Source organism: Solanum verrucosum, unplaced genomic scaffold (genome assembly GCF_900185275.1).
Source record: "Solanum verrucosum unplaced genomic scaffold, falcon-dt-bn FXZP01000205.1, whole genome shotgun sequence".
NCBI classification, from domain to species: domain Eukaryota; kingdom Viridiplantae; phylum Streptophyta; class Magnoliopsida; order Solanales; family Solanaceae; genus Solanum; species Solanum verrucosum.
The window spans coordinates 597,875-622,332 of record NW_026019950.1 but is presented as its reverse complement, the minus strand read 5'-3'; the positions used below and the strand labels follow the sequence as shown (position 1 = coordinate 622,332).

The following is a 24,458-nucleotide window of genomic DNA, read 5'->3' as shown; positions in this document are numbered from 1 at the left end:
AAGTCATATTTTCTAAAAGAACATGACTTTTCCAGTAGGTCCACATAGACAGTAACACCTGCACCGAACACGGTAAATTGATTGCCGTCTCCAGTTACGTTCTCCATATATAAGGAGTCGCCCTCGATCATTTTTCTTTCTTCCGATTTTTCTGGCAGAAGGCACCATTTGATTACCCATTGATTTAAGGATATATACAGTCCTCTCCCTGAACAATTCTCCAAACCTCTTATCAATCGAATTAAATATTGATGCCACATCATACTACCTTTCGTCTATCTACATAGCATTGAGTGACTTGGCGATATTTGTGGTCATCACATCATATCTACTGCCAGGAAAATATGCCCTACTCTACTTCTCAAAACCTATATCATACTCAAGGACGACAGCTGTCGCGGGACATTTGTTTTTGAATTCCACAAAATGATTGGCAAACTCTTCCAAAGAATAAGCCTTTACCGCATTGTAGCAAAGATAAAAGTAATCTCCACAATGATGATTTACGCGGAGATTTTCACCTAGGTGCCTCATACAATATCTATGGTGAGCATGATTGTAAACGTTCACAGCCGTTGGCGATGCTCTTATGTCTGTCGAAGATAAAACACAAATTTGGTTCATCGACCACAATCTCCTTCAATTTCTCAAAGAAGAATGTCTAAATTGCATTATTATCTTTGTCTACGACACAAAAAACAATTGGATAAACATGATTCTCCGTATCTTGTGCAACAACGCTCAACAACACGCCCTCGTATTTACCATGTAAATGAGAGTCGTCAATCGCAATTACCTTTCTCATGTGGTCAAATCCCTTAATGCAAGCATCGAAGGCCAAGAAATAATACATAAACCTATGATTATCCTTGTTTACCATGATAGAATAGCTAGAACCAATATTAAGTGTCTCGAACAAGTAGGAAAAAGCTGGTAAGCATGAATATCCGTTGTCCCTCGGACCATTTCCTTGACAACCACACCTCTTTGGAATACAACAAAAAGAATTAAACATAGCCCTTTGAATCTCTTTAACATTTGGACCATTACCATCACGATACATATTTACATAGAGTGAAGCAATAACTTTGATTGAGATTTTTCTATAGCTATTGTTGGCATGTTCAACGCCTCATCTATGCTCGCCAATGTACTTGTAGATACGAAATCTATTTGAACCCTCATATTTCTTCGCCCGCAACATCCATGCACAATTCTGAGATACACATTTCACCTTTAAATATTTAGTACAACTCCTTAAAGTAGCAAAATCGAAACACTTATTCCCCGCCGCTTCGGTTAATAACAATTGCAACTCATTCTTGTTACTAAAAGTTTGATTTATGCAAAAATTAGTTCCATCGGAGAAGGAATGGTTAGATTGTGATCTCAATTCCTGTTCTCCCTACATTTCTTCACAACATTCACGTTCGGGATCTTCCGCATCTACTGACTGATTTTCCACATTAGTTGGATCATCATGTATATTTATTGAATGATCACCCAAACTCTCATTTGAATGATCACCCAAGCTCTCCTTTGAATGATCACCCAATCTTTCATTTCCAATAGAATCATTATTGTCGTCAAATGAATTTGTTGGTTCAATTGGAGGCCTCGCATTGACGTGTATCCTCAATATAGACCTAGAGCAATCAATATCAGTATCTAACATGTACAAGCTAACGTGCCAATCATATTTTTTTATGAATGTGGGATGTATTTTTCTCCTCTCATTCATTTGATAGCAAATCACCAAGTCATTTGACTCGCAAGTTAACTCACCGACCTCAATTACGCTTGCAATCATATCGTCATATGAACCATTGTGACGCAACGCAACGGGCACTATCGTCTTACTAAAAGATTTCCAATTCCAACTTATGAGAGTCTCCTCCCATACTCATATATAATATCCACTACCAACAACAAATTAAGCTACTGCTATTATAGACTACAAATATCGATAATAGATTACAGTATCAGTCTATGAGGTAAGGAATCCATACAAAAATGCGATTGAATGAGATCGGGGTTTAAAATTCAGCTTCTGCAATGTCGAAACAAATTTTAATGCTTTTAAACTACTAAAATGTATCTATAATGAGCTATCAAGTGATTATTATGGAAGATTTCTCAAATTTCTAAAATAGCGGGAAACTAATTTTGAAGGTTGATTTTTGAAAGAAAATGGAGTAAACATGAATATGGAGTAGGAGATGATGATGATTTTACCTTGGAAATGGATATTACGGTAAAAAAATTCACCGAAATCGACAAATCGACAGCAGCAACAATGAGCTGCTCTTGTTTCCGTTTGGAGGCTTTTTTCTTTTTTCTAATATAAATTTTAACAATTGCAAATAAATATATTATTCCAAATTAGTTGGAAAAGAAGGGGGAGATCAAAGTGGAGATATGGAAACTTAGTGAGGTCTTTTGTATGTGTCAATTAGGGCATGTGGATGTTGTCATTAATAGTGGGTATACCACAAATTATTCAAGACTTGTGACTTAATATCACATTAAGTCTTTAAGGTGGCTATTTTGCCAACTCTCCCATGTAACTGTATGTTTAAACTTCAATGACGCAATACAACGATAATCCTTTAAACTTACGTGTAAATTTTATTGAGATAGTCAATTCAATTACGACATGTTTCGATTATGTACCTGAACACGTGATAAAGTGTTTCTATTAGACATTACTTTTGACTTATAATTTTTGAAAAAAGTTTTTAAGTGTTCCAAGAGTTCATTATGTAACACCAACACCACTTAAAATATGTCATCTTCTTTAATTACACGCATTAGCCTTAATATGGATTTTTTCAACTGCATAGGGCCATTTGGGGGGAAGCGTTTCGTACCATGAATTTTTCCTCTGTGCAGGAGCGGATTTAAGTACATCTAAGGTGTGTCATGTGACACGACTTTGTCGATTTTTTTTACGGAATATACCTATATTAAAAAACAAACAAACTAAACGGTAAAATAATTAAAAGGACATCCCTTATAACAGAGTGCTCCTAGCTCAGGTGGCAGAGACGCTGCATACAATGATCAATGTCCTGAGTTCGATCCCATACGACGTGTGTTTTTTATACGCGTTTTCTTTTGTTTTTTTCACGTTTCATTTTTTTCTTTTCTTAAATTTATTAATTTTTTTGTTTTAAATTCAAAACAGTTCATTAAAAAATAAAAACCTACTGACCCACTCTAATTCATTCAAAATCTAACTATTCTTTTTTATTTTTAGAATTAAAATAAAACTCAAAATCTTTGAGTCCTTCATCAATTAGAATTATAGTTAAAAAAAATAGCTTAATTATCAGCTAATTACCCTATATATTCGGTCGATCATTAAAAGTCCTTCAAAAATTCGTGCTTGTAATAATGCCTTAAGGTTGGGATCGTTAGAAGGACTATAGATTCAGAAGGCTAAACAAACTATACTCTAGAAATTATGAACAATTTAAGCTTTTAAGTTAGATTTGCTACGTATGAATCGTTTTGAGTAAATAGTATATCAAAACATTGAGAAGAGCTCATATCTAAATTTTAGGACCGTTTAAAGAAGATTTGAGTTAAATGTCTATTAAATGATCATTTTGTTACAAAAAAATTCAAAAGTAATTTTACTCACAATTTCTATGACTTGAATATATACCATCCTTATAGGCTTACACTATTAATTAATCAAGTACCTGTTAGGTCACATTCATCTTTTTAATTTATGGAGAACAAGGTGGTACTATATGATATAAACAATTCGTAAAAATATTCAAATCAAGAGGCTACAAAAATATATAGTCACTTTCCATCACTATGTACCTGTATGTATGATTAATTCTTGTTCTGACATGTCCACACACCACAAGTGTAACTGTTTACTTTCTTTAGAACATGGGATTTTAAAGGCACCAATAGATTCAAGACAGTAAACCAGAAAAATAATATGGGGCCAACAAATTTGGTACTCATTTTTTAGGTATTATTTATATTATACTTAATAAGGGTTGACAAATATAAATTGCCTTGCAAGGTGAGGTGTCATGGTGAATTTATATAAGAACTCCAAAATAGAAGACAAGTTGCTGGGGTACTCTGAATCCTTTGCCTTTAGGTTTAGGACAAAGTAATAACTATGGAAAGGCATTCATTAATGAATGACTTTTCAAAAAGGGTCCATTTGGAGGTTTTTGTTAGGATGTTGTAGACATTGAAATTTTGTGTGACTCTACAAGACGTGTTTAATTCTAATAGGGACTCTAAAAGGCGTGTTCAATTTCAATTAGAATTCTTGGAGGCTACTCAATCCTAAACTCTAATTCATGTCTATATAAAGAGAATTTTGTACCCTTTATATAGGCATGAACTAGGGTTTAGGGTTGAGTAGCCTCCAAGAATCCTAATTTGAATTGAACACACCTTGTAGAATCCCAACTCGAATTGAACGCATCTTGTAGAGTTCCACAAAATTTCAATGTCTACAAATGCCCCCTGCTTCAAAGCTTGTCGGAGTGTAGACAAATCAAGTTGTTTCTACGATATATGAAACAAGCTTTTATCTTATGCGAAATTTATGAAAATTCAAAATATAGTAATGTTAAAAGATGACCTACAACACATGATGATCATGATCCGATAAGCATGATTATTATAATGAGGTTTTGCAATAATCTATAAAATTAGAAAATGTAAGAGTATCACATGGAACACCAGAGCTAGATGGAAGTACTCTTCGAGATGGAAACATTAGTTATCATTTCATGCATGGAACCAATATTATAAGATTTCTTTAAAATGAACTAAAAAAGAAAATTAGGACAAATAAATTTAAAATGAGCTGAGTAAACAAAGTAGCAACTTTTGTGTTGTAACTTGTGAGTTTCTAGTACTTGAATGACCAAATATTCTTGAGCTTTCCTCTATATAAGATTTTCCTTTGACGTATTCAAAACTCTCAAAAGTCAAACCTATACTTTCGTTGATTATTTTCCTTTTTATATACTCATATTACTAAAATCATAAATAAAAAATATAATTTTACTAATTTACTCCTTAAATTTTTTTGGGAAATTTTATAAATAAATGTGAATACTCTCAAAAAGAATTAATTGCAAAGATGATAAAGAAAAATTTCCTTTTGATTAATACTTTCTTAATTTAGTAAGAGGGACAACTAATATGAGACAAAAGTAATACTCTTGTCCCTAATTACTTATACAATTTTCTTTTTTTCATTTGTCCCTTTTTACTTTTCTATTTTGACAAATCAAGAAAAGACAATTCATTTTACCTATTATATCTTTAATTAATTATTTTCTAAAAGGTAGAACTTCTTAAAAATCTTAAATTTATAATAATTAACTACCAAATTCTTGGGATAAAATCGAATAAATTTTGGACCATTTGTTGTTTTGGACACAAAATTTCGATAGATGATCAACTTTTTATGTTAAGAGGAATACACATGTAATTAGAGAGCAGACATGAAATTAATGACTTGTCTCTGCCGACACTTGACTATTAGTTCACGGCCCAAACTCATCAAACCATAACCAACCAGGGTTGTGGTAGAGTGATAAATATTCTTTTATCCTTAACTAAGTGGTCTTGGGTTTGAGCCTCTTTGGGTATGAAATCGCCTTTATTAGGGAGCACTTTACCATCAATGTGAGACTTTCCGTGTGAATTCAGATTTAGTCGATCTCTAATGTGGACACCGAACACCAGGTGGGAAACAAAAAAAACCATAAATCGTGTGTTACTTGAGTTACAAGTATAAAGATAAAATAACTAATTCTAAATATCTCACGATCGGAAAAATAATACTAATGTATAGCTAAGGGTTTTCTTTGTCGAAGTTCTTCACATTTTACACACTTATGTTTCCCGTATAAACGAAAGCTGGTGTTTGAGCCAAGTTGCAGCCAATTTCCCAAGGATTTAAATTATATATATATACTAGTACAGTAAAAGTTTTCACAAATTATAATATGCTTAATATTTGTATTAGGTCAGCAATTAATGCTAATAAAGTTTACATGCAACAACTTCATAAAGCTGACTTGACCGATCGATCGAATAAATATCTCCTTTTGAGTGAACATAGATGTTAAAGAATGATAAAAGTTCTACATCGGTGATTAATGAGATGGGTGGACTCCTTATAAGGCTTAGGTAATCCCCCTCCCGTTGAGCTAGTTTTTGGGATGTGAGTTAATCTCAAGACCTAATTTAACACGGTATTGAGTTAGGCCCAAGACCTAATTTAATATGGTATCAGAGCAGGGCCCGTCTCACCCGATGTTTGGGCCCCAAAATCAAAATTGTCAACGCACCAGATGTTGAGCACTGGGCGTGAGGTAGGGTGTTAAAGAATGACAAAAGTTTCACATCGGTGGTTAATGAGATGGGTGGACTCCTTGTAAGGCTAGGGAAATCCTCCTCCCTTTGAGTTAGCTTTTGGGATGTGTTTGTGTTAAGCCGAAGACCTAATTTAACAATAGAAAACTAGAATTTTCCATTATAGAAACGCCAAGTTGTTCAACCCTCAATTTGATCGTGTAATTAGCGCAAACAAATCTAGAAACAATTATATTGAAAACCTCAAGAGATCAAGTCTATGTAATTACCCAAATTAGGGACTAATTCATAGATTTAGAGCTATAAGTTTGTTAATCCAGTTTTGATTCGTCCAAATATATACCTAGCTAATTTAATGGGGAATACGATCAGTAACGTAACAAAACTCAACCAAGAAGACATTAATCCGACCATTAGCACGCCAATTTCTCGTTACAATACTTAAATCGTTAATTTCAAAAGAAGGTATAATAAATAGAGTGAGTTGTAAATCGTGACCATATTGCTCAACAAATAAAGTATAACTAATTGATCAGAGAAATCAAACTACAAATACTTACAACTATATATTATTGCATATAAATTTTCATCGTCGTCATTAGTAATACTATATTATTACATATATACAAGCAAGATGTCATAAAATCAGGCTTTGAAGCACCACAGGTGGTGATGATGGTGGTGGTGGTGATGAACGTCCTTATCAATCATACCCTCAACATAACGAAACTCATCGATATTACAGGGGATATTTAAGGGACCATTGTGATGAAATCCGTAGACTTGCTCTGCTTCTTTCAACAATTGAGTGAAGAGAGGATGATTAATATGCATTACAGGTATCACGAATTTCTGCTGCTCCTCATCTCCTTGACCCACCAACACCGTAACGCATCCTCTCGGTACCGTATCCCTCAATTCCTCCTTCGAATGATGATGAAGATGAAATGGAAAATGAAATTGAACATGGAAATTCAGATGATGATTGTGATGGTGTTTATTTCCACTCCCCATTGATAAATTGTTCAAGTTTATAGAAAGCTGAATCAGAAAAATTAGGAGAAATTAATTGATCAGAAAGAGAAAGGCCAAGGATCAGAAGAAAAGATTGCTAGATTGAAGAGGGTGAGAGAAGAGTCGGTAAGAGATTTAGGTATGTTGCTCATAATATATATATGTATATATGAGAGAATTAAGAGATATATTTTGAATCTAGTTTTGTGAATGGGGGTATTTATGTTAGCAAAGGGCAAAGGGTAAAGGGCAAAGGGAGAGGAATGTGTCAAACGCCGCTTAATTGATTACTTACGGAAGAAGAAGAGAAGGTGGGTGGGTGTGTTCCAGACGCGGAACAACTGAGGCTAAAATTCCCACTAATTACCGCCTCTAAGGAGAAGGTTACAACTCGGAACGAGATGAGGGCTCCTTTCCATTACTCATTCTCACAATTTCCCCAAGTTCCTATTCGGATGAAAGTCACGTGTTATAATTAAAATTTAAAGGTTGAATTTAATTATTTATTATTTTAATCATGATTAGAATTTTAATTTAGATCATTAAATTTCAATCTTTAATTTTTTAATTATGACACATGACTTTCATCCTAATAGGAACTTGGAGAAATGGAGAGAATGTGTAATGGAGAGGAGCCTTATCCGTTACAACTCATAAGGACATTTAAGAAATATATACCTACAGTATGTCATTTATTTATTCCAAATAAGGTGAGTTTAAAAAGTGTAAAATACAGGCAACGAGAGATTTATTATTCTATCCTAGTTTCTTATCTTTTTGAGTTTAGTTATTATTCGTGGATTTTTTATTATATTTTTTTAATTATTATTGTATTTTATTATGATTAATATTCTCTAGTTCAATAATAGTTGTCTGTTATTGACTTGACACACACCCCTTTAAGAAACAATAAATAATTGGGGTAATAATATTATATTATCCTTTGACTATATTAAATTTAGTGCTTGAAAATGTGTTAGATGATAAATAATATTTAATAGCAACGGTAAAATAGACACAAAAAATTATCTCTTGATTTTCTAAATTGGACAAATATTGTTAGACAATTATTTTTAGTATAGTGGACAACTATTGTTGGACGGGGGGAGTATTTAAGATGATTAGTAAGATTGTTTATAGTATTTTATCATGACTGACTTTATTTTCGTTTTTTCTTCTACACTACTTGGGATTATTTTTTTCTTGAATTGAATGGTCTATCGGAACTAATATTTACCTCTAAAATAATAGTAAAAGATATGTATACACTCTATCCTCCTCATGCTTTACTTTATGAAATCACATTGTATATGTAGTTATTGTTATACACCATGAAAGGTTGAATTTTATATGTTCGATTAGAATTGTATCTATTCGTCTGTGTCAATTCGATTTATATTTGTTATCTCTATTTGCTCTATATATGTTATATCTATTTACTTTAATATAGAGCGAACATAGACAACACACCCTAAATGAATTGATATATAGATAGTTAGATACAAAGTAAGTTGAGATACAAAACTAATAATACGCATTACATTTATAATTACTCATAATTAATAATTAAGGCTTAAAGTTCTGCTACTAGTGAAATTCCCTCTATTTTTCTACGACACACTCCATGAGATAAGGACGAAGACTTGTTTTGCATATTGACGTGGCAGTAGGTGTCATCAAATTAAACAATTTAGCAAAATTAAAGGTCAAAATCGGTATATTTACTCACCTCATGCTGACGGCTGGCCCTTGAAAAGGGTTAAGTATGTATTATAGAAAATCTCATATCTGAACTTTTATCTCCATATTATTTTGCATGTGTGTGTTTTTTATTTAATTTTGATTTTGGCAACTTGCATGTGTGTATTTGACCTTAGGCTGATAGGATCGATCGTAACTTCTTTGTCGTTTTGGGAATGTATTACTGCTGTACAGAAAACGGCTAGAAGCAGATAGTTGTTCATCTGATATAATCTAAACGTGTCCATTAGAAACTAAAAAAAACTTATCGGAGTTAGGTAAGGAAAAACAATTACTAAAAATATCATTAAGATTGGGAAGAAAATAAGGCGTGAACCTTTGGCAGAGCAATTCTTAAAAAAGATGTCATTTGTCTTCATTCATTAGGCAGTCAAAAGTCAAAACCAATATTTTTCGGAAAAATTGTTAAATGCCCGTAAATTTCTTTTTTCTGCGTGGTGGTTGTTCAATATACTACTTACATTTTTATCTAAATGCAACTCTAGTAACATATAAGTATTTGTTGTAATTTATTTCTTGTAATCTTGCGTTTCAAAATAAAAAGATATTTTTAATTTGAGCGCATCTTAATAAAGACGAACTCATGTTGAATGAAGAAGTGTCAAGCAATATTGCTTTATCGAAATTCTTTATTATATATAAAATTAATTAATTAATATTGTGCATATACTAAACGAAATGACATTACTTAACCATGAATACGTAACTCTTCATGCGTTGGCTCAATGCCTAGTTTTATTTTTTGAGGTACCTAGGTACACTTTTGCAATAACATACCAAAAAGGCAAAAACCTTAAAATTGCAATTAAGTAGTATTAAATCCAAAACCACTTCTGCCTTAAAATTAAATTAAACCAAGAGGTAAACGATATATCTTAATTGTAAATATGATAATAAATTTTAATCCTTTTCTCTATAAATATCGACACTACTTTTAAAAAAATTTATGTATGCTTCTATGATCTATCCCTTAAGAAATGATTCATTCTTATAAAATAAAGAGTGTTTTTATTAACGTATTTCTTAATCAATAAAAAGCTAATAAATGATTCTTAATTATGTAAACAATGTAAATTTTGAAAGAATTAGATTAATTATTTCTTGAAATTCTAAAACTAACACTCATTTTAAAACAAAAAGAAAAGACTACAACACTTATTTTGCAAGTGACTACTATTTAATTTAATCATATAAAAGAGTCTATCTTGCTTTTCGGATCAACAATAATCACGACGATTTTGAACCTTCGCCCCTTCCACGAAAACCAAAAGGTCACAAGTGACATATAAATTGGAAAGTTTGTCATTAATATAAATTATAGTAGTTGATTTACAAAGTAAATTTTCATATCACATGATTTTCTTGTTTTTTTTAACAAAAAAAGATGTAGTAGTTTTTTTTTTTTCCACTCCATATCTGTATTGAAGTTTGACTAATTTGAATTCGTACCACATAGATCCCATTGAAGTTTCACCAAGAATTATTCTATACTTAAAGCTCGAATTTGTGATCTTGAGTTAAGATAGACTGCTCCGCCACATCTTTGGTAATTCCCATAAACATCAACGATAAAATTATGTTGTTATTTAACTTGTAATTCAAATATTAACTAAGGAAGATTTAATATCCCCAGAAAAAATATTAATTGCTTAGAGCTGATATCATGTTTATTTCATAACGGGAATTGATGTGAGCTGAAATTCCGTTAATTTAGACGTCCATATACTTCACGGATTGTAAATTGTAAAAGCGGACTCATAATTCGGGTGACAATTCCTAGCTATAATTCTTTTTTCTTTGCAGTATTCCAAGTTTTTAATTTCAGTTGGACTATAAAGTTTAATCTTACATTTTGTCTTTTTTTTTGTCATTCAATTATCATCATCCTCATCTTGGACACACATATTACATCTCATCAACAAAATGAAAAGAGAAAAAAAAAAAAAAAACAGGGCTAAACAAGGGATATTGATGGGACCTAAAAACAAGAAAAAAGCCAAGCAACTTTATATACGCATACACATTAAAGCCAAATTTAGGATTTCAATTTTAAGAATTCTGAATGTTTACACAATTAAAGTTTGAATTTGATATCTATTTATCAACATAATTACAATTTTTAATAAAATCTAGTAAATTCAATCGAATCTAGATGTGGACTACTAGTTCCATCCTGATACACATAAAATAAAGATCAGGCCTTGAAGCACCACAAGTGATGATTATTATTATTATCATGTTGTATGATATCCTCAACATGGCGAAACTCCTCGACATGACAAGGAACATTGATAGGACCATCGTGATGAAATTCTACTTCATCCTCTGCTCCTTTCAGCAATTGGACGAACAGAGGATGATTGATGTGCATCACTGGTACAACAAACCTCTGCTGCTCCTCACCTTGACCCACCATTACCGCAACGCACCCTTTTGGGAGTTCCCTGAATTCCTCGATTTTATTTTCATGATGATGAAAACTAGGCAGATGCAGTTGAACATGAAATTTGAAATGAGGATGGTGTTTGTGTCCGATCCCCATTTTTTTGAAATTAAATAAACTTTGCTTCAAAAGAATTGAGAGTTTGTGTTTTACAACAGAGGATGAATTTGAGAGATGAGAGAATTGTTGAATTTGGGGATATGGTGGGTATTTATGGAAGCAAAAATGGGAGAAGAATATGTCAATTGTGTACAAAGAATTAAAGCGTGTTGCTGACTTCTCCCAATTGCCGACTCAGATACAGATAAGAACTAGTTTTTACAGCAAACAGGAAGGTGCAGTATCACTTGAAATTACATCTATGTTCTTTAATCTTAATGGATATTTAAATTTATTTAAAATTGAATCAGTAGATACACGTATTTTATTATATTATGCATGTTTTACCTCGTGAATCTCCCGCGAATTCAAATTAAAGCTAAATGTTTTGATAAAAAAATTATAAATCTTATATTGACAAGGTATAAATATATTATCTGACAAATAAAAATAAGTACATACGTTAGGGTAGTTTTCCTCTATATTTTCATATTAATTAATTTTTTAAAAGTTTTAATTAAAGTTTTTATTAAAAAAAATGGGTGTGGGGAAGGGAAAATGGGGAGAGAATTACAATGTGGGGAATCAAACTCTCACTTACAAGGTGGAAATTTAAATGGTTAGCCAACTAAACTACTAAAATTCCTCGAGTTTTAAATAAAGTTAAATTTATATTTGAGCATACATCTCGCCAAAAATATTTTGAATTTAAATTAAAAAAAAATTGTTAGATATAATTTAGTATAACTTACATAAATCGCATAGTGTAAGATCTAAATTATACTTGTAATTTTTAGAATTGTATAAGAAAAAGAGCTAGAGGGATGAAATAACAATACAAAAAAATCAAAATTCTACGGTCAAATGACAAATTCAATTCGTCTTATCTTATGGGGGGGGTGGGGGGGTGGTAGTATTTTAATAGAGTTTGAGTGTAGAATATATTATGTAAATATAATGGTTAGTTTCAATGTATTATCGTAATCTTTAATCTCACGTGTTAAATCGTAATCCTGCTATATTATGGGAAATTGCCCTATACAATGTGTTACATGCGTGTCACCTACTTCTTTGGAATAAATTAAATAACTAATTGTCCAATAGAAATTAAGAGCGACTTTGCAGGTAAATTTATAAGGACAAAAGGTGTGTTTGACACAGATACAATATGTCAAGTTAATTGTTTCCACCCCATTTTCAAACCTTCTCTAAGAAAGAGTTGGGGGGAATAAATGGTTTTCATCCGTTTTAAAATTATATTTAATATTTATTTCGCTTCTTTTTTTTTTTTTGGAAAAAGCTTAAATATGTCATTAAAAATTTATTTATGTATCCGTTAAAAGTTTGGCTCGTCTATGTCATTTTCGTTTGAGAAAAGGCTCGTCCATACAATTATTTGTCAACTAAAATGACATAGAAAAGCCAAATTTTTAGTTGATGGAATAAATGAGCCTTTTCTCAAAATTTGATGACATATTTGAGCCTTTTTCTTTTTAAGAAAATTAATATAAGTAATAGCGTGGTCGAATCATAATTCACCACGTGTAAAAAATGATTTTGAAAAATCGAAATTATTTTCTATTAACAAATAATGACATGCAGGAGCCTTTTTCTCAAATGAAAATGACAAAAATAAGTCAAATTTTTAACAAATGTCATAAATAAGGTTTTGATAACATATTTGAGCCTTTACCTTTTTTTCTTTCCCAAAAGTCAAACTAGCAATTTTACAAAAACTAACCCCTATGCCACCAACTATTCACCGATTATAAATTCCAATCTATTGAAAAGTTCCATCAAATGAAAGCTTAAACTGGAGATTTGTCAACTAACTACCTTTAGCTAGTTCAATTAGCAAACATGACATTATTATGGATTCTCCTTTATGTTTTTGGTTAAGGGGAATTTGGAGCCTCACAATAAGAATTAAGTTGACTAACTAGACAACACTTATATTGAAGAATAATTATATCCCTTTTCCAGAAGCATTTTAACACCACAAAAAAATTAAGGTCCAATACATTGATACTGAAATCCATGTGATTTGTTTACAGATATGGGGCAGTTAGCTAGTTGTGCAAGATTCTCCAATATTATTTGTAGGCTCTAACCTAGATTATATTTTCTCGAGCGTTTGATCATTGATTTTAGAGATTTATATTTAGGAATTTTTTGATCTTCAAATATTTTTAAGTTCCCAAAAACTATTCAAATCAGTTTCGGATTTTGTGACTTTCACTCGCAAAATTTCAATTTTTTTAAAAGAAAAATGTAGGTTCAAACACAACTTTATAAAACCAAATTTTGATTTCTAACTTTAAAATATATGAAGAAATTAAAGCTAATTTATTCAAACAGTCAGCTCATCATTATTGCATGGGTGAATATGTGTAGCAGGATATTATGTCAATCGTTTGAAGAAAAATTTCCAAAAAAAAAAGAAAAGGAAAAACTACCTAACTAGACATACATTACTATCATATATATTAATATTACCTCTACTTTAAAATAATTACATATATTACCATTTTTAATATTTTATACTATATATTTTAAAATATAATTAGATGCACATCTCCCTTAAAATTTGGATTAATTAATTATCTTTATATTTAAATATCAATACATTAACATTAGTTTCTTTCTCACTCATCAAGAGTCCCATTCTGCCGGTCTCCTTAGGCAACATGTGTTGGGTTATGAAGAAGATTAAGGCGTCATGCGGAAACTTATAATTTACAAATTATATGATAAAAAATTAGATGACAAATAAAACTGTACTAAAAGACATAATATTATTAATATGGTATGACCAATTGGCCTACATATGAAAAACTAATAAAAAAATATATCAAAAACTATTGAGGGGAAATCTCCTCATAAACAAAACTCTTTATTAACTACATTGTGAATGTTATTGTTGTGCTATGAGAATAAATGTTCAATTTATAGATCTCCAAACATTTACACGAAGGAAAAAATAAACCAAATATGGAAAAAATTATATTTTTCTTTCAGAAAAAGTTCAAACATTTATTGTAATACTTTAACTTTTCTTTAAGAAATAAAATAACTTTCAAATAAGGAAAGAAAATCAGGGCAAAACCCTAACAACATGATCTCTCCTCCCCCACCCCCACCTACTCCACGAGCAAAAAGGTTAGCATCGTCACCGATTTCAATGGTCGTACAACAAAAATGCCAGCAAGATCGGAGAAAAGTTGAGCATATCCATCAATTGGAGGGTTCTCAATTTTACTCATGATAGAGGTATATCTAAAACTGAGAAAAACGATAGAGATAACATCAATCTTGAAACTGTGAAATTGAGCATTTGTATCAATTTCTCAAATTGTCCACTTTATCCAACAAGATTTGACGTTTTCTAAAGTTGATTTGGAGGCTCCAAACAATGTTGAAACCAAATGAAATTGTATAAAATATAATCAACTAATTAATGTCTGTCTCACAGAAAACTTAAGCAAGTTCCATATAGGAGAATACTTAAGCATGTCCCATATAGGAGAATACTAAGGCAACGATAGAATTGAGGAAACCAGAGAAGGAAGCCACTACATAGCCATGGAAAGTAGACATTTTTCCGATTAGATATCAGATACATAGAAAAATATTTTAAATACACAAAATGAAGAGATCAAATACATTTAATCATTAAGTACATATTGATATCCTTCACTACAGTGATGATACGGTTGAGTGATCATTCGGTACAACACCCGATCGTGAACAAAAGCAAAAAGTACGAAGTGCGAGAGATACATAAAAGAAATTATATCAGATTCATAAAAGAAGAGTTCGGATACATAGAATGAACATATTAGATACATCTAATCATTGAGGTTATGTATCAAATACACAGAAGAGCAATTCAGATATATAGTCAAATACACAAAAAAAAATTGATTATTTGAAATTTTCTAAAGTTTTTAAATGCCTGATTTCTCCTTAATTTATTTTTTTCAGTTACATTCCTTATTTAAATACAATTAATTATATATCTAATTAATATGTATCCGAGATATATGTATCTAAATGCGTCAGATACATGTATTCAAGGTGTGAATTGTGGTAGAATTGGTAATATTGTAAATTCATGGGAAAAGGGATAATTAGATTCTAAACTAGTGAGATTTGTGTTGTTTACCAAAAAAAAACAAGTATAATTGCAGTCCACCAATGCTCGTTGTAAATGGGCCTTATGTATTTTGATGTTGGTGGCCCAGATACTACAAGCATTCATACACATGAATTTTTTTAGAAATAGCGATACTTGATCCCTAATTATCAATTATAGTGAGAAATTGACTAATCATCAAATATGACAAATTTATTTAAAAAATCTTGTGATACAATGTATTAGTTTACTTTGTATCTGTGTATCAATTTGCTTTGTATTAGAGCTAAATATATTGAGCGAAAAAATACAAATCTAATCGACAAATATAGAGAGAAATAACTAAAATCTAAACATAATGTGTATTATAATCATTTTAAACTCTCTCTATTTGGAATAAATATGTTTGCTCTGTCCAAGTATTTTTCCCTTCACTTAAATGTGAGCCTATGGTTTCCATAATGGGCATTATATTATTTGAATCAAGTTATAGATCTTATTTATGTTGCTTTCTGTATTGAATAAAGTCGTTACTAGGTGAAATCAGACCGTCAACTCTTGATTACCTATGTCGGTAAAAGATATTTTGGGTTAAATTGAATTTTGTCCTTGATTATTGTGGCAATGTATGAAATTGGTTTAAATTAAAGGGAAAATTATGCAGTTAAGCAAATTTATACTACTTAATTACTCATCATAGTTATAGTTTGTTATAATTACCACTCGCGACTAACATTATACATCAATTACGTGGGCTGACTTTGAGCTTGTATAATTAGTCACGTTTGTATATGTATAATTCGCCAGAATATACAAATACATATGTATAAAATATAATTATCTAACCGATATACATATACAATTCACCTCTCTCCCACTCTCTGCCCTTTATTGCTTGCCTCTCTCTCCCAATCTCGCTCGCCTCTCTCCTCCCTCTCCTAATATCGCGTATATACAAATGCATATGTATAATATACAATTATCTAACCAATATACATATACAATTCACATCTCTCCCATTCTCTGCCCTTCCTCTCTCGCCTCTCTCCTCCCTCTCCCAATCTTGCTTGCCATATATACAAATACATATGTACAATATGCAATTATCTAACCAATATACATATACAATTCATCTCTCTCCCACTCTTTGCCCTCTCTCGTTCGCCTCTCTCCTCCCTATAACATATAGCTATAAATTGTAATTATCAAATTATAGTTATAGAGAGTAATTAAGCTATTTTGAATGGTTATATGTGAAAGTTCCTCTAAATTAAAATACAATGAAAAACTTATATCTAAAAACCGGCAATATGAAATCGTTGCTCATCTGTAACAATAATAAAGCAGCAATATTTCTCATTACAGTATGAAAACAATCTCTGTAACAGGGGAAAGAGAAGAGTTGGCCATTTCATAAGCTGCTAATTACATATATGGTACACTAATTTCTAAGAATTACATAAAGAGGGCCATATTAAACTATACTAACTAATAACTATAACGCCCTCTGTTGATTAGTAAAATGACCATGATGTCCTCCGCCGGCGATCATGGCCACTTCTCATTGCTACTTAACTCTGTCCTTCCACTCTTCCTCCATCACCGTTCGGATGTCCTAACGTAGTTCCGGGATTCAAACGGCAGCTACTTGCTCTACCAGCGGCAAATGCATCTGCAATCGGCTTAATTACCAAAGTAACCTCCCCAACCGTTATACACCACGCAACAGCTAAGAACATCACCAGCATGGAAACACAGTGGAATGGGTCATCCGGCGGCCGAATTGGTAATGATACTAAGCACAGAATCTGCAAAGGCAACGCAATCATGAAAGAAGTCGCCAGCAAATTCACCCGTACCTGAATTTTTCTGTTAATTACAAAGGAGATAACTCTCCAACACGAAATTACAAAGGCTAACAAGTAAGCAACAGTAAATCCCCCAAACAAAATAGAACTATACACAGGGTAAGTACAGAGCACCGTCTGGTTCCCCAAAATATCTGTTGAAACGAAGGAGCTAGAATGCAGGTATATCGGTAGATGCTTCTGCAATGGGGAGAAGAATACAGCAAGGATCTGAAGCACCAAAAGAGGTAAACAAATCGGCCAGACGACGATAACAGCCCAAATTCCACTTGGACTTTGATTCTTAATGGACACGTTTACTAAGAAAAGAAGGGTGGTTAAGAACGCCGGTTCAAATAAACCCACAGAGAGAACCACATGAACTTTACACAGATTTGCTTGTTGATTTAGGGTTAGAGGTGGTAAGAAAGGGAGAATGTAATTCCGGCGAATGAAATTTAGCCGGAAAACTTCGTTTAACGCCCAAAGAATAGCGAAGAAAACAAGGAGTAAACGGACGGTCCACAGAGAATTGAAATTTTTAAGGTGCGGATATTGACGAGATCTAAGACGGAGATGGAAGATAAACACAAACGAAAGTAGAGAAAGAAGAAGAAGACCGGAGATAAAACAAATTGTTACAAAATCAAAGGTTCCGTCAACAACAGGAGCAGAAGGAAAAAGGAAAGTAGAATTCGAGTATGGATCCGGTAGCGGCAAACTGGAATTGAAATTGGAAGGGATATGTGAAGGCGTAGATAATATCGTAGAACCTGGTATTAACGGAAAAGATGAAAGAGATGCTTCGGAGCCATTAGCAACATAGAAAGGTGATTTTCTCATAGAGAAAGTTGTGGTGGTTGGTGGTGAATGATTCGCCGGCCACCGTGCCGGAGACGGTGGTGATAGAACGGTGATTTATTTTTTGTGATTAGTTGTTGGAATTGCATAATTGTTTTGGGAGGTCGGAAATGGCGGGTAGAGTTTAGGGGGAAAACAGGCAAGTTTGAAGGAGAGAGAAGAAGAGTCAGATATTTTTGGTTAGTGGATTTTGAGAAATTTCTCCTAATAGCTCGTTATTCTGCGGTTGCCATTTGTGTTCTAAAAATACAAAGTACAAGTAAATAACCACGGGGTACACAACTTAATGCAGATAATAAAAATAGTAATAATAAAATAATTGTGATTTGATTAAATTTAAGTTCATATTGAATAGATAGACATATTTCACTATAGTCATTCTTTCTAATATCTGGTAGCTCCTGATATTTTCTTAGATATTTATGAGTCATTTTCGTTAGTTGGATTCTTCTCAATGTTTACAAGTTGGTCTTTTAAGTGGTGTAGTTAAGCTATCGTAGTCTGAGCTGGAAGTAATAAAAGTGTTACTTCAAAATTAAAATAGGTACAAGCATGCTATGAAAAGGTTGAATCATTGTTTTCCTAAAACCATGATCAATAATGTATATAATTGCTTGAGAAAAGTTTACAAATATTTTAACTGTATATTAAAGATGATTATTAAAGGGATTCGAATATTTTTCTTTCTGATTCGTATGAAAAGCAAAGTTTGTGTGTTCTAGGTAATCGTAATTAGGTATTGAAACGATTTTAGAACGAAATGTGGATTAATGTACAAATTGTTAAAGTTGCATAAAGAAACTATTTTGGGATATGCAGAGATATTAGAGAAAAAATTTAGTACAACTAGCCACGATCAACAAAAGGTGTGTGAGGCTCACGTAAACATATCACTATTTGTTAAATCACCAAAAGAATGAAGAAAAATATTTTAATTAACTAGAGAAAATTACGCGTATAAACAAACATATACTAGTTAATTAGTTAACATAGCTATAATTTGTTTTAATTATAATTCGCGACCTACTTTTAGCTATAATTACGCGGGTCAACTTTTTAGTTTTGTATAATTCGCATGTTTGTATAATTAGGAATTTGTATAATATAATTTGTATCTTTTGTATAATGTAATTTGGTATAATATAATTTGTATAACTATTTACACTTCAGATATTTGTAATTGTATAAATTCGTTATTTCGAGTTTATACAAAAATAACTAAATTATACAAATCTACGAATTCTACAGACCCGCAAATTATATAAACCCACGAATCATACAAACGAGACAGCTTAAACTGTAGCTACGGCCTATAAATATGCAAACTATAATGAAGCATAATTAAATTTATTATAGTAGTTATTTACGAAAGTTCCCATTAAATAAATGTACAGTATACATGAAATAATCATATATCCCTTCTGTCTTCTCAGTTTATATAACACTTTTTTTAATTTTTTGTCAGTCAAATAGTTTAAGATTGATTGAAAATTTTGCGCATGAAATCTTTAATTTTTTTTAAAATGAAATTTACATATTTACAAATTAAGTAAAAAGTACATAAGTCACAATAATTGACTATTCTAAATATTTAAAAGATATAAAAATAGGTTTGTTTAAATCTCGATATCGAAAATGTATCACATCAATTGAGACAGAGTATATGTTTTTGAACATTCTCCGTCATCTCTCTAAGTCAATCACCATTGAAACAAACAATTAAATTTCTCCTTTCTTAAAATTAATACGATTTCAAAAAACCACAATTACTCCATTATTACTTTACCCCGGAGATGCTCGTAACAATAATATACAAAAAATATCTATTTAAATGATCTCTAACAATTTTTCTCCGTTACCATTTTACGTTTGTCGTAGAACTATAGGCTCTCAATGAAATAATTTCACCTAAATCAGCAAAAATAATATTACAAATATGTTAAAAATAAATATTACTGTGTATACTAGGTTTAGTTTTAGTATTACAAGGTTCATGCTATTTCCTGAAACTGTAGAAGAGACATGATATTCAAATACATGTTGCACTTTGTATAGTTATGCCAGCTGATAAGTGATAGCCTGGAGGGCAAGCCTTCTCATTTTGGGTGGGCCTTTCACTAGATGTTTGAAATCTGTATTAGAACTCAAGTCTATTTCAAAATCGATTTAATATCCCAAGTTTAGCGAGACTCTAATTTCATGATCTTTGTTATAGATAAATATGTAATTATCATTCCATTACAATCCTTGAATAAGGAATACAAAGTAGTTGATGGTTAGTTGCATGCAGTCCTTTGTAGCTAGGTATAGGGGTGGATATTCGATTCTTCAGTTACGTTTGAACAAATTTTGATTTGGTTTTTCAATTTTTGATTTTAGAATAGTGTGCACCATATACCAAATTAATTCAGTTCGGTTCGATATTTTTTACTTCGGTTCGATTTAATTCGGTGTTTTTAAATTGGTATTTTGGTGTGAATGAGAAAATAAAACGAAGACAAAATCAAAGTATAAGATACTTAAAAATTTAAAACTATGTTAAGGAATGACGTGTCTCGCCGTGTAACACTTACTGTGCTAACTAAAACACTATATTTATCTTTATCAAGAACATTGCGCCAACACCTACTTTTAGAGAAAAACAAGTACGAAGACGGGTGCCATTATATTACGTATATTGATAAAAAAAATATGGTGAGTTCCTCTTGAGAATTAATATTTGAAGTCAACAGTTGAATTGTACATTTATTTTTACTTTAATTTTGTTCATTAATGATTTAATTGTTAGTAAAAAAATTTACTTTTAGTTAAGAGAATGTTCATATATATATTACTGTTTCTGTTTTAATTTATGTGGTACATATGAAATTTGAAGTTAATCAATTTTTTAGTATGTTTTTATATATTTTAAGTTGCTAATTATTTGTATTTAAAGTATGTTTTACGTAAATATATTAGAAATCACAATAATTAACAAGTTAATATAAAAAAAAACTTATAAAAAATTCATTGACTTTTGAAATTTCATTTGTATCACATAAATCAGGACCGAGTAATATATATGAGAAATACATAAAACGTACTATAACTCACAATAATTAGCAACTTAAAATATCTATATATCTATATTTCTCCCAATTTATGCGGTATAGATGAAATTTTGAAAGTTAACAAAAACTTTTTATATGTTTTGAAATATTTTAAGCTATTAATTATTATGATTTATAATACTTTTTACATAAAAAAATTATTTATATAAAGTATAAAAGAAAAAATTTAGAAAAAGGAAACATAAATGTCAGCAGGAGTCCAATCTATGTTAATTTCAATGTTTTAATTATTGTAATACCGATTGAATTTGGAGAGACAACTAAAAATTTTTAAAGGATTTTTTTTATAAAGTTTAAGTTGTTAATTATTATAATTTATAATATTTTATTAATTTTAAACCAATATATGTTTTTCTCTGTCTCAATTATATGAGACATATGGAATTCGGAGAGTCAACTAAAATTTTAAAATATGTTAAGTTGTTAATTATTATACCTTATAGTACTATTACGTGATTTTCAAATAAAATATGTATTTTTTAATTTCAATTTATATGTCATTGATATAATTACATATATTAAGTAATGAAGAATTAATGTGTAAATTATGTGACACCTATGAATTTTGGAGTGTAAATCAAATTAGTTATATGATTTTTTTTTAAAAAGCGGTTAATTATTATAATTTATGATATTTTTTATATATTTTTTAAATGATATATATATATATATATCTTTATGATATTGATATTAGTATTATAATATTAGTATTATAATAAATTAAATTTTATTATTTTAAATTTATGATCTCAATTGTCAGCTTATGCCACATTATAAAATGTTCCAAAATAGATATCAGATTTACAAAAATGTCGATGTCAGCTAAAGTAATAAAATAACATCTAAGGGCGTGAACCTATATATGTATATATAAAGCTGAATATTGAAAATTTGATGTGGCATCTCTCTATGACCAGTATTTCTATTCATCTTTTTTTTCCTTTTTTTGACATTTATCTTTGTTTTGTATTTTTTATTTGTATTTTAAAAAAAAATATTTATGTCATACCCGATTAATTATGCCCTTTATAACATCCATTACACTAATATAGATTTAAGTAAATGAAAATGGAAGATCAAAAGATAAAAACTATTCATTTTTTATAACTGTTTATAATTATTTAGCCTATAAAATAAAATAAAAAAAGTTGAGCATTTGTAACAAATAAGAACAAATTTCTTCACTTTGGCTCTTCTTCTTCTGACGATAATGATCAATATATGGTATCAACTTTTGTCGCTAAGATGTCCATCAAATTTCTAGGTCATGTGACTTTTTTAACAAAAGAGAAAGAGAGAATATCTCATGATTCTTGTGAAGACATTGATGTAAAGAAAGAGATTATGTAACAAAAAGTTCTTTTCAAAATAAAAGACTTTTTGAAAAAATGTTTATTCATCCTACAAGGAGAGAAAATTCATTGTAGTTGAGAAATTTATAAGAAGCCTGATTAGTGTTTCAAAGGGTAAGAAAAATTATTTGGAGAAAAAATCATTCTATTTATGGAATTCGTATCAAATTAGGAGGAGAACAAGCAAAAATTTATTTTGTGATTTGAAAAGAGAGAAAATTAGATATTATTTCTTTCAACCTCATTATTCTTCTAATTTCTTTCTTCTTTCATTTTGTCTTGATTTTTTGTATCTTTAATTAAAGTTTTTTTTTCTTATTTATCTTTAATTAAAGTTTATATATATTTTCTTAAAAAAGAATTTAAAAAGATGATCATATTTAGTTCCTTTCCTCATCAATGTTATTAATCTCATAATTAGTGCTATTTATATTATTTTCTTAATTACTTTTTTTCTTTCATTTAATTATTTATTTGAAGAAATTAGTTATTATAACTTTATAAGAATTACAGATGTATTTTTACATAATTGATTTGTTATTTTTGAAATTTTTGGATCATTCTTCATCTTAAAGTTCCTATCTATATGTAATAATAAAGCTAAAATAGAAAATGTGGGGTGACACCTTCTTAGCAATAGATACTTATTTATTCTGATCAATGTTTCTGACATTTTTTGTTATTCTTTCCTTAAAATAATTGTTGCCTCAATTTTTAGTTTTAGTTTTATTTTTTTATCATTTTCTAATTTTAAAAGATTAAAAAATTTATATTGAAAATTTACAAAATATAAAAAATGATTTATTTAACTCCTATCATCATCAATATTATTATTAATTTGTTTTACTTCTTTTCTTAATCTTCATTTCATCATTAATGTAATTTATATCATTTTCTTAGATATATATATATATATATATATATATATATATATACATATTTGTGACATTTCTTAGAAGTTAGGATTACTATTTATTTAATTTTAAAAATTTTTGAATTCTTTTTTCATACTAAATACAACATGTTTTATTATAATTACATTTAATATATTAATCAATATGTTGTACGAATGAAAAGAAAATTATCATTTCACAAAAACAAAGGTTAAAATATAATTTATTATGATTAAGGAAAGATAAAATTATTATTCCAATATCCATAACTATATATAATACATTAAAAATTAATTGAAAAGTTGTAAATGGAAAAGTAATCACCATTTAAGGAATCATTATTTTTAAATTTTTGGATCATTTCTTCTTGTAAAAGTTTTTATCTATACGTAACAATAAAGTTAAAATAGAAAATGTAGTGACACCATTCTTACTAATAGATAGTTATTTATTTTTATTAATTTTTTTTGACAATTTTGGTTATATTTTTCTTTAAAATAATTATTGCCTCGATTTTTTTAAAAATATTTATTTGTAATTTTAAAAGATTGGAAATTTATGTGAAAAATTT

General features: G+C 30.1%; 2 protein-coding genes and 1 long non-coding RNA gene across 3 annotated transcripts in view; 1 reads left to right on the top strand and 2 right to left on the bottom strand.

Annotated features, from left to right (window-relative positions):
* The window catches only part of LOC125813787 (uncharacterized), a 193,651-nt gene that overhangs the window by 9,256 nt on the left and 159,937 nt on the right, over nucleotides 1-24,458 (top strand). The window contains exon 2 of the long non-coding RNA XR_007442087.1: nucleotides 7,315-7,359. This is a non-coding gene — a long non-coding RNA (uncharacterized LOC125813787). The remainder of the gene's footprint in view (nucleotides 1-7,314; nucleotides 7,360-24,458) is intronic.
* Nucleotides 11,336-11,734, bottom strand: LOC125813772 (auxin-responsive protein SAUR32-like). Its single transcript, XM_049493242.1, has one exon. It carries the CDS (start codon nucleotides 11,687-11,689, stop codon nucleotides 11,342-11,344), a length of 348 nt encoding a protein of 115 aa, XP_049349199.1. The 5' UTR covers nucleotides 11,690-11,734; the 3' UTR covers nucleotides 11,336-11,341.
* LOC125813747 (uncharacterized) lies at nucleotides 17,155-18,733 on the bottom strand. The gene has a single exon (XM_049493213.1). It carries the CDS (start codon nucleotides 18,512-18,514, stop codon nucleotides 17,396-17,398), a length of 1,119 nt encoding a protein of 372 aa, XP_049349170.1. The 5' UTR covers nucleotides 18,515-18,733; the 3' UTR covers nucleotides 17,155-17,395.

What these genes read in the sequence shown, in the direction of transcription:
- LOC125813772 (XM_049493242.1), bottom strand. Translation starts at nt 11,689, where the DNA reads ATGGGGATCGGACACAAACACCATCCTCATTTCAAATTTCATGTTCAA.
- LOC125813747 (XM_049493213.1), bottom strand. Translation starts at nt 18,514, where the DNA reads ATGAGAAAATCACCTTTCTATGTTGCTAATGGCTCCGAAGCATCTCTT.